At 40.1% G+C, this 12286-nt stretch overlaps 1 protein-coding gene across 2 annotated transcripts in view; it reads right to left on the bottom strand.

Annotated features, from left to right (window-relative positions):
- Window positions 1-12286, bottom strand: part of LOC132575862 (latent-transforming growth factor beta-binding protein 1-like) — a 368464-nt gene that overhangs the window by 153448 nt on the left and 202730 nt on the right. For both annotated transcript variants that reach the window (XM_060244552.1, XM_060244558.1), the window contains exon 13: window positions 5083-5202. In XM_060244552.1, the coding sequence (XP_060100535.1) occupies window positions 5083-5202 (120 nt within the window). The remainder of the gene's footprint in view (window positions 1-5082; window positions 5203-12286) is intronic.

Genomic DNA, 12286 nt, shown 5'->3' with positions numbered 1-12286 from the left:
TTGGAGCTACACAACATCAGAAGTGAAGTATGAGGTACAGAAAGGAACACATAGCTTTCACATGCTTCCTTCATACAAGAAGGGATTACATTCAGCATTTAATTTAGTCTCAGTGAGGCCAAAATCATGTTATTGGTTATATATGTGGCTGTTGCCAAAACCTACAATCCTATGTCTCCTCCTCCATAATAAAGTGTGATAGATTTTTTTTTTAAATTTCAAAATTTTCTTCATTGAAAATTCAAACAGCTTACATAAAATCATAAAGCTTTAAAATATGATACAACTTAAATTCCACACATAGATAATAACACAAGAAATTAAATCTAAGTTAAATAATTAGTAAAATGAATTCTTAAAAAAGGCGACCACTTTTCCATTACAGACTTCTATTGAGCTGTTTTAGCACGAGACTGCACCTCATCAGTGATCTTATCAATAGTAAAATAATCCCAAACTTTGAGATACCAAGCCTGAAAATTGGGAGACTGCACATCTTTCCATTTACAAGCGATGACCACTTTGGCTGCTATAAGTAAATTCATTATAAGCTCTCTATCTTGTTTTGAGGCAGTACCAGATTCCCATAGATTTAGAAGAATCAGACTTGGGGAAAATGGAATCTTAATACCTGTGATCTTAAAAATTTTCTAAATCACCTGTTTCCAAAAAATGGTAATCACAGGACAAGACCACCAAGCCCTAGAACCACAGCCTTTCCAACAATGTGGAGGCAGGCCAGGGATTGAGTGTGAGAGTTAACAGGGGTTAGGTACCATCTAGAAATCACCTTGTATGTTTGGGGCCTAATATTAAAAGCAGTGATGTGTATACAGCAGTACTCCAAATACGACACCATTGTACTTCAGATAGAGATACATCTAGATCAGGGGTGTCAAACTCATTTATTATGAGGGCCAGATCTGACATAAATGAGACCTTGTTGGACCAGGCCATGTTGGGTATGTATCTATTTAAGATTAGGCAGCAGAGATATAAATTTTATAAAGAACACAGACAAACCCAAATATATATTTAAAAAAACCGTAAAACATACTTAAAACGTTAGCACTCACTGGTTTTAAAGATGCTTTCTTTGTGTTTCTCCTATGGGATTCAGGGAACTGGGCCAAGGAAGCTCTGGCTTTTTCCTTCCTTCCCCAGGGGACTGGGGGGGATCCTCAGCCAATAAAGGAAGAGAGAGTTGGCTCAGTAGCTCTGCTGTGTGATTGAGAGAGCCTGGCAAACCAAGCTATTCCTCCCCCCTTCCTTCCCAAGGGAGGAGCCTCAGCCACTGGAGAAAATAGAGGTTTTGCTCTGCAGCTCCTGTGCAATTGAGCAAGCCTTGCAAAGCAAGCTGTTATGCAGAAGAAAGCAAGATATAGGGAGAAGGAAGCAGATGACAGACAATTACTCAGGGGTCTGATAGGAGCCCTTCGGAGGCCTGATTTGGCTCCTGAACTACATGTTTGACACCCTTGATCTAGATCCTTATGCCAATCATTTTGATAATTATGAAAAAAGGACTTTTTGGACAAGTCAGCATATTATACATTCTCTTGATTAATCCTTTGATAGGTGTTGCATCAAAATATAATATTTTTTTTACATCAGAGAGTAATATATGTACAGGAAATACAAATTTGTGAGTATACCATAAATGTTGTAACTGGAGGTACTCAAACCAAGGCAAAACCATAGAATGTTCTTTTTCTAATTTTGTTTTTTACAGGAGAACCTCATTCTTTGTTATACTATAATGGAGTCATAGTATAGTTTAACATCTGGTACAGTTAGCCTACCTGAGTCCACTTGCCTTCTTAAAGATCGAAACCCAATGCGTGGTTTATGGAAACACCAGATAAATTTATTTAAAGCTTTTTGCTATTTTGTTAGTTATTCATTTGGAAGAAATATAGGAATTGCTCTTATATAAAAAATTAACTTTGGCATAATAAATGTTTTAACAATATTTATTCATTCTAATAAGGTAAAAAACTGTTTGTTCCACTGATGTAGTAATTTATTTATCGTTGAACTGACCAATGAATGGTTAGCAGAAATTAGATCCTTAAATTGTAGTGGAACATTCACTCCTAAATATCTCCATGTAGAGCTGATCCACAAAAAATATAATGGGATTTAATATGAGACCAATTTTGAAAATAAATTGATAGGATATAATGAAGATTTTGAATGGTTAATTTGCAAGCCCGCTATCATGGCAAAAGTATTCAGATGTTTAAATATCACTGAAAGGAAAGATTGTGGATTTGACACATATAAGACCATATCATCTGCAAAAAGGCTAATTTTAAACTGACAACCACCAATAATAATAATACCTGGATTACCTGGATCTGTTCTAATTATGTTAGCCAGAGGCTGCACCTCAAGGACAAAAATTAATGGAGATAAGGGACAACCCTGTCGAGTGCCCCTATTCAACCTAAAGTCTTTCGAAAGCATCCATTAAAATAAAGATATGCAAATGAAGTAGAATATAAATATTTAATAATATTTCTAACTTCTCTCCGAACTGCATAATTTGTAATAAAGAAAGAATATACAAAGGTTCCACCATGTCAAATGCCTTCTCGACATCTGGCGACAGAATACATGTATCTTCAAGATTAAATTGCTTAGAATAGTGAATTATATCTAATGTCTTCCTTATATTGTCTGTCATGTCCCAATTAGGTATAAAACCTGCTTGGTCCAAGTTTATATAATCACGAATGGCAGGCTTAGGGTGGCTCACAAACCAAAGGTCGACACAAACACATTAATGTGACCGATACAATAAAAACATAAAAACAATTTAAAACATTTGCATGTGCTTCTATCATAATTTCAGGCAGCGATTTAAATTCTGGTGGTTAGCTATACTCAGAGGTCTCAGGATCACCGTAACATAGTAAAGTAGGCCATTGGTGATGTTCTTATGGGCCAGTCCCATTGCTGCAGATGTTACCATTCATGTAAATGCCTGGCAGAAGAGTACTGTTTTGCAGGCCCTGCGGAACTGTCAAGCATCGATATTTCTCAATAATCAGTCTTTTCTTGTTAAATCAAAAGTTGCTTTATTGTAGAAACTTTGAAGCTTTACCAAGGACAGAATCCTTGGAAGTAATGACATATACATGATTACACTGTTACCATATAGGATTACTTCAAAGGATAAAACACAGATGCATTTTGAGGCACGGGTTCAAAGGTTAGTACATAGTATCTAGTTTACTACTAAGGAATTTAAGTTATTAAAAACATCTCCGTTTCTCACACTTCTTCCAGACCTGATAAGAACTGTCTGCGTGAATGTGGAGGAGAGGCACCTCACAGCCAGGCTGCAGCGTAAACATCCTTGGGCTAGATGGATTTACTATTTGCCCAACCTTTGGAAAAAGGGAGGGAGGTGGTGGATACTAGCAGCCTCCTTTCTGTCTAAGAACCCACCATTGTACTTAGAAATATGTATGCTTGACAGGAACTGTAAGAGCTCTCACAGGGCCCTAACCTCCTCCAGCAACTCATTCCACCAGCTAGGGGGCAGCAATGGAAAAAGCCCTGGCTCTCATTGTTTCGAGCTTTGCTTCTCTGATGCTGGGAACTGTCAACAGGTTTTGAGACCTGGACCGAAGTGCTCACTGGGGCATGTGCAGGGAAAGGCGGTCCCTAAGGTATGCAGGACCCTGGCCATATAGGGCTTGAAATTTAGATGACAATATAGCAGTAAAATTTTTATAATCAGAGTTGAGCAAAGAGATTGGTCTACAAGACTTAGGGTCAGTTGGGTCTCTTTAATAATACCATAATTTTGGCCCTCTTCCAAGAATCAGGAATCACACCAGTGCTTAAAGCAGCATTATAGACATCTATCAAGACTGGGGAGAGTGTGATAGAGTAGATGTCTACTATGACAGTATTTTACTTCAATTATGAATCACAATTAAATCACGATTGGAGCATATTCAATTACTCTGAATTACCTCTGAAGATAACTGTATTCACCCTTATCCTGGTTTCCCACGTGCAAAAATTTCCTATCCATTTCCAGGAAGATGGCTGTGTGCATGCAAAAAATGCACTCAAGCAAGAGCTTCATTATTCTATGTATTTTAATATAGAAAACATGATACTCCCTGTCAGCTTCAAAATGAGTGGCCCACTGCCTTTAAGAAATGGAAAACTCTGAATAAATGAGAAAAATTAAAAAGGAAAACAAGTGGGAAAGATCCAGGTCATAAAAACAGGTCTCAGGGATATGACCTTACTTGATGTTTATCACGATGCTTTTGTAAGCCAAATTCTGAATCACTTTCAGGTTTGTTACAGAATTTGCAAATGTATTTTTTGGACCTCAATACAGCACTTTCATATATCTCTTCAGATTTCAGTTTCACTATGTGACAGATAACATTGTGTGAGGCCATTCAAGTACTTTCTTTTTACCTGAATAGGCACAAAAAATCTGGAGGGGAAAAGAAACCTCTCTGGACCATATATAGGTGGACAATATATGGCTGATTACAGTTTATAAATTGTATTTTCTTTGATGATTCATCACCCCTTCACAGTGTCATAGCAATGGGTGGATCACCAAGATTTTTTCAGTTCAGGGGTCCTGTTTATTCTTGTTCCATATCTGTTGAGTTTGGTCTTTTGGGGAATACCCAGAACTAATGTCAGGAATTTTGATGATTCCTAGAGAGGCATCACACTATTTCTGATGGCTGCCCCTCATGTCCTCCTGCCATTTACCAGCGATCTTTATGCCCAGCGATCTTTATTGAGTGAATGCTGTGTTGAATAAAGTGGCAGCCTATTTCTTACTAAAGCAATGGACTGTGCACTCAGTCTTTCCTCTTCTCTTGCTCCTTTGAGGCTCTTAAAATTTTGTTCTCACCGTAGTTAGGCAGCATTAAGGGAGGCAAGTAATTACCTGGAAATAGTCACTCCTTAAATTATGTTAGTTACAAATTAGGAACCTATTATATAAACATTTTCAATCAACTCCTAGGTACCTTCCACTCACAGCATCAAAGAAAACACAAATTAAATGAAAGTATATGAAATACTTACCATGACACTTTCCATTCCAGCCTCTGAACCCATCTCTGCAAGGGACACATTGGTAAGAACCAGGAGTATTAATGCACTGTGCATCTGGACAAGTATGTGGAATTGAGCATTCATCAATATCTTTAAAATTAAAGCACAGCAAATTTTAAAAAATTAATAAAGAGTAAATTCATGTTAATATAATTATATTATATAAGGAATGTTCAATATTCTGTAACAGAATCTTCAGTAATGATCCACAGATCCACTGAAATAAATCATATAGTGGCTAGAAATCTCCATTCAGTTATGTAGTTTACTGAGTGTTCTTGTCAGTGAGTTACCCTGAACTTCTTGAAAAAACTGGTAGGACTAAAATGTAATTAGTCAAATAAGACTTATTTATTTCAACTGAAGAGCACGAACATCATTCTTAATCTTACTATTTTGCTAGTACAGATATAGATCCAGACCTAGCATGATGGTTAGAGTGAAGATTAGGATTTGAAAGACCTGGTTTTGAATCCTCTCTCTGTCTTGAAAGCTTATTGGGTGACCTTGGGCCAGTAACATACTCTCAGTGTAACCTACCAAATAACATTGTGGAGATAAAATGAGAGGAAAATGGTATAAGTTATGTTGACTAAAGTCAGGGCTTTTTTTATTTGTTTTAAACAGAAACGCAGTTCCAGCTAGCTTGGTGTCAGGGGGTGTGGCCTAATATGCAAATTAGTTCCTGCTGGGCTTTTTCTACCAAAAAAGCCCAGGCTAAAGTTATGATGAAGAGTTAAAATATTTCTGGGACAAGATACTTGTACATATTACAAATCTAACGCTCTATGTCTAATTCCATACAATAATGTTATATAAATGCAAACTTTACTTTGTTTTGATACTTTGTTGCACAGTATTTTGAAATAGTATAAAAACTATCCACTTAGATAAGTGAACCACCGGTAGTAAGTAGCTCTGAGTCTCTGATTCAGGAAGAAAGGCGGGGTATAAATCTGCAATTCTTCTTCTTCTTCTTAACTGCTTTATCAGTTACATCCTATTTACAGTGGAAGAGGGAAATTTTCAAGAAAGGGTGGTATCTTCAGTGGTGTCACAGTGCCTCTCCTAAAAATGGCACTAAAGTATAATATACCGCCAGAATGCTGTAACAATAGGTTTAGGAGGTCTTTTGGATTCCCAGCTTTATTTTTTTTAAAGTCTCTATACACGCCTATTGCTGAGATGCCTTTTTCCTTACATTTCTGCTAAAAAAAAAGGCCTGACTTTAGCCAAAATGACTCACACCATTTTCCTATTTTATCTTCACAACCTTAGAATCATAGAATCCTAGAGTTGGAAGGGACCTCCAGGGTAATCTAGTCCAACCCCCTGCACAATGCAGGAAACTCACAAATACCTCTCCCTAAATTCACAGGATCTTCATTGCTGTCAGATGGCCATTTAGCCTTTGTTTAAAAAACTCCAAGGAAGGAGAGTCCGCCACCTCCCAAGGAAGCCTATTCCACTGAAGAATCACTCTAACGGTCAGGAAGCCGTTGAGCCGGAAACTCTTTTGAAATAGTATAAAAACTAGAAAAACTCATTAGAAGAAAAACTTTTCCACTAGAAAAGAAGCTCTAACATATTAGTGGAAAAGACTGGTAGGAACCAACCAACTTTTGAAGCATAGTACCAACACAAAAGGAGCCCCATGGCACAAAGTTGAAAGCTGCAGTAAGAACATAAGAACATAAGAACATAAGAGAAGCCATGTTAGATCAGGCCAATGGCCCATCCAGTCCAACATTCTGTGTCACACAGCGGCCAAATATATATATATATATATATATATATATATATATATACACACACACACACACACACACACACACACACACTGTGGCTAATAGCCACTGATGGACCTCTGCTCCATATTTTTATCTAACCCCTTCTTGAAGGTGGCTATGCTTGTGGACGCCACCACCTCCTGTGGCAGTGAATTCCACATGTTAATCACCCTTTGGGTGAAGAAGTACTTCCTTTTATCCGTTTTAACCTGTCTGCTCAGCAATTTCATCGAATGCCCACGAGTTCAGTACTTCAGTCTAAGCTCTGCTCACAACCTGAGTTCAGTCCTGGTGGAAGTGTAGTTCAGGAAGCCAGCTCAAGATTGATTCAGCCTTCCATCCTTATGAGATTAGTAAAATGAGTACCCAGCTTGCTGGGGGCAAAGTGTAATGATTTAGGAAGGCAATGGCAAACCACCGCATAACAAAAAAGTCTGCCAAGAAAATGTTGTGATGTGATCACCCCATGCATCAATAATGACTTGGTGCTTGCACAGGGGACTACCTTCACCTTTACCAACACAAAACAATGCACATCTCAGAATTATCCTTATAAATTGTATTTTAACAGTCTGTTGATTTTCACAGTATGTCTGATGGTATGAATCAGTGATTAATAGTAACTCAGTTATAATTATGGCTAGTTTTCACATCCACAATACTATCAGCACTAATCTTTGAGATCTATATTTAAAGCCTTTAACTACAAAAAACTCATTTTAATCTGGAAAGGACAGATAGATGTTCTGGAATACACTCGTAAAAATCATCAAAAAGTACTGAACATTTGCAGATCTGAAAATAACAGAATTATGCTGATGTCTATACTCTAAATGAAATAACTGAATATTATTTTAATTTATGATTAAATTAATGTTGGTTTTTCTTTTTTCAATCAGGGGGTGGGGGGAAAATCTGCCAAAACCTAACTCTGCATGCTTTGTAGGTCAGACGTGCTGGGACATTTTGTTCTACGAACCTGCAGATTTTTGCCAACTGTATATTCCAAACCACAAATGGATTTCACTGTAACTCCTGGTATTACATAATCATAACAAGTGAAGCAGTGAACTTCACTGTGTAAAGTAACTTCACAATTCATGTAGCAACTAGATTCGTGCATGGGAGTTTGCCTTGCTTCTTTCATTTTTATTATTAATTCCTAAAGGGACAGTTTAATCATTGGGTTGTTTTGTATGATTTTGGTTTTTCCCCCCATTCATTATTGTTGTTTCATTCTTATGATTCTTTTTCATTATTATTTTCCATTGGCTTCAATGGAAGACACCCTGCCCTGTACTGTCATGGTTTTATATCTGAATTGGACAAAACTCAGGGGGATTGCAGTACCCCGTTAGAACATCTATGCTGCCATTTATCAAACAGATAGAATAAATGGACCCCATTTCTGAAGCAATGAAATGTGTCCATGTTTAACATTAAAGTTTATGAGAGAATTGATAGGAAACAATAACAAAAAATAGCTTGAGGAACTGGCATTGCAGCCATTTATCTAGAGCTTGAGCTTGCAGGGAAGTCCAGGTAAACTGCTACCAATGCTGGCTGCTGCTGTTTTTTAAAAATCATCCCATCTGTAACAACCTATTCTCCCCTCACACCGAGGAAGAGCAAGGTGTTTTCTTTGCAGTGACAGACAAGGCAACACAACTCAAAGATAAGCAAAAATATTACTTTATTGAGCTGGCAGGCAGTTTCAGAATAGACTGATGAAAACAAAATAACAACGTTATAAAATATAACTAATACTACTTACACAGTCCCATAATCACCAGCTGGTAAGCAGGACGGCTTTTTGCAAAAAAAAAATAAAAAATGACTAAGCGGTTTTGGGAAACAGTATAAATCCCCCTCAGCTGGCTGATGGCAACCAAAAATGGGCATCCCGGAAGAACGAATCAACCCAAGCTGACTCTCCTAGTGCAGCTGAGAGTAACCATTAATTAGAAGGAGATTAAGACAACTCCTTTCAAGGTCACACATAACCAAAACACTGCTGGAAAAATAAAAGTTGTTAAGCAGCCCAGAAACCAAAACCACCAGATATATATACAGTATGTCACAGAAGTGAGTACACCCCCTCACATTTTGTAAATATTTAAGTATATCTTTTCATGTGACAACACTGAAGAAATGACACTTGGCTACAATGTAAAGTAGTGAGTCTACAGCTTGTATAACAGTGTAAATGTGCTGTCCCCTCAAAATTATGCAATTAATGTCTAAACTGCTGGCAACAAAAGTGAGTACACCCCTAAGTGATAATGTCCAAATGGGTCCCAAAGTGTCAATATTATGTGTAGTCACCATTATTTTCCAGCACTGCCTTAACTCTCTTGGGCATAGAGTTCACCAGAGCTTCACAGGTTGCCACTGGAGTCCTCTTCCACTCCTCCATGATGATGTCACGTAGCTGGTGGATGTTAGAGACTTTGCACGCCTCCACCTTTCGTTTCAGGATGCCCCGCAGATGTTCAATAAGGCTTAGGTCTGGAGATATGCTTGGCCACTCCATCACCTTTACCCTCAGCTTCTTTAGCAAGGCAGCGGTTGTTTTGGAGGTATGTTTGGGGTCATTATCATGTTGGAATACTGCCCTATGGCCCAGTCTCCGAAGGGAGGGGATCATGCTCTGCTTCAGTATATCACATTACATGTTGGCATTCATGGTTCCCTCAATGAACTGTAGCTCCCCAGTGCCGGCAGCATTCATGCAGCCCCAGACCATGACATTCCCACCACCATGCTTGACTGTAGGCAAGACACACTTGTCTTTGTACTCATCACCTGGTTGCTGCCACACACACTTGACACCATCTGAACCAAATAAGTTTATCTTGGTCTCACTGGACCACAGGACATGATTCCAGAAATCCATGTCCTTAGTCCGCTTGTCTGCAGCAAACCGTTCGCGGGCTTTCTTGTGCATCATCTTTAGAAGAGGCTTCCTTCTGGGACAACAGCCCTGCAAACCAATTTGATGCAGCATGCAGCGTATGGTCTGAGCACTGACAGGCTGACCCCCCCACCCCTTCAACCTCTGTAGCAATGCTGGCAGCACTCATACGTTTATTTCCCAAAGCCAACCTCTGGATATGATGCTGAGCACAGGCACTCAACTTCTTTGGTCAACCATAGCCTGTTCTGTTAAACCACTGTATGGTCTTGGCCACCATGCTGCAGCTCAATTTCATTTCATTTCCTTTAGTTTATATCCCGGCCTCCCCGCCAAAGCGGCTCAGGGCGGCTCACAACACAAAAGTTCTAACATAGGATTAAGTTTTAAAATACATCAATTTACAACATTTAAACAATAAACCAGTAAAAACAGTAAAACAGTAAAACAAAGCCATTTACCAAAGTACCATACTACAGCCTTCTATTCGAAATCTTCAAGTACCGATCAGTTGTATGCCAACCGGAAGAGGACTGTCTTACAGTCCCTGCGGAACTGCCCAAGGTCCCGCAAAGCCCTCACCTCTTCCGGTAGCTGGTCGACTTAAGTCGGGCCTCCTTTGGCCCGGGGATTGCAAGCAGGTTTTGAAAACTCGATCTCAGCACTCTCTGGGGAACATGTGGGGAGAGACGGTCCCTAAGGTAGGCAGGTCCTAGGCTATATAGGGCTTTAAAGGTAATAATCAGCACCTTGTACTGAACTCGGTATAATTGGCAGCCAGTGCAGTCCCCGGAGCCCCGGCTGGATGTGCTCCCAACTAGGAAGCCCTAATAGCAGCTGGGCAGCGGCATTCTGCACTAGCTGCAACTTCTGGGTTCGGCACAGGGGCAGCCCCATGTAGAGGGGGGGGGGTAGTAGTCCAACCGCGTGGATCACCGTTGCCAGATCGTCATGCTCCAGGAAAGGGGCCAACTGCCTCGCCTGCCTAAGATGAAAGAATGCGGACTTGGCAGTGGCTGCTATTTGAGCCTCCATTGTCAAGGAAGGCTCCAATAGTACCCCCAAGCTCCAGACCTTGTGCGCCGTTGTCAGTGGCGCACCGTCAAAGACTGGTAAGGGGATTTCCCTTCCCGGGCCACGACGACCCAGGCAAAGGACCTCTGTCTTGGCTGGGTTTAGCTTCAGTCCACTCAGTCTGAGCCATTTAGCCATGGCTTGCAACACTAGGTCCCAGTTTTCTGGGACACAGGCAGGCTGGCCGTCCATAAGTAGATAGAGCTGGGGGGGAGGTGGAAATGCGCACGCTCTGAAGAGAAACAGCCTCGGCTCGCCCCTCTCCGGACAAGAAAAGAGATTAGGACCGAAAGATAAGTAAATATTGAAGTTTTGGGGTCATAATATTTGGCAGTGAAGCTAGAGAGTCAAAGAAGTTAAAGGCGTGCTCAGAAGACAGCTAGCACTGAGAAAAAGGGAGTATTTTGGAAAACAGATAAGAACCGGAGGCAGTGATTAGCACAGTTAAAATGGCTGCCACTACAGTGAAACAGCTTTCCGAACAGATAGCACAGTTTCAAGCTTTAATGATGCAGTCTCAGAACAAAATAGAGGAGACTGTTGCTAAAATTAATAATGAAGTTAGCCAGATAAACAAGGATCTGCAAGATATTAGGCAGCTGGCCAACAAGGCTGATAAGGCAGCGTCAACAAATCGGAAGGAGATAGTTTATTTAAAGGAGCAGATTAAAAGCCTCTCTGACAGAGCAAGAAGGGCAAACCTTATCATTCATGGTATTTCAGAAGACATTGACTCACGACACTTGGAAGACGGGATAATAAATTGGCTCTCAGAACAGCAAACAGGTGTTATGATTAATGCTGACCAGGTCGAGAGAGTCCATAGGCTTAGGTCTAGAAGGTCAGGAGGATCTCCGAGACCAGTGATAGTCAAATTTACAAGAGAAAAAGTGCAGCAGCAAGTCTTTTTGACTTTGAAGAAGAAGAGGGCGCTGGAATTTAAAGGGAAAAGGGTATATGTGAGACAAGACTTTTGCAGTGAAACACTGGAAGAAAAAAGACAAATGAAGCCATTTGCAGATAAACTCTTTCAGAACAAGATATTGTTTACATGGGCTTACCCAGCCACTATTGTGATCTACAAAGAAGGCAAAAGACTCACAGCAAGGAACCCAGCTGAAGCAAGGAAACTCTTGGAGAAGATGGGTCTGGACCCAGGAGAAACAGGAACTCAACCAGAGGAAGAGCTTAATGTCGACGAACCAGAGGAGGGGCCTTCTACACGTCAGGAGAAACGACAGAGGACGAGACTATAAGATGTTCAAGGAAAAGGAGGAACTCCAAAAAAAAAAAAAAAGGGAAGTACCCCACAAATAAGAGGGAGGGAATATCACGGTCTTAAGTGAAGGAAGGAAATAATAAAAGATCCAGGAGGGGGGGGAGGTGTGCCCACCCG

This window comes from Heteronotia binoei, chromosome 1, assembly GCF_032191835.1.
Source record: "Heteronotia binoei isolate CCM8104 ecotype False Entrance Well chromosome 1, APGP_CSIRO_Hbin_v1, whole genome shotgun sequence".
NCBI classification, from domain to species: domain Eukaryota; kingdom Metazoa; phylum Chordata; class Lepidosauria; order Squamata; family Gekkonidae; genus Heteronotia; species Heteronotia binoei.
This window is presented reverse-complemented; position numbering and strand designations above follow the sequence as displayed.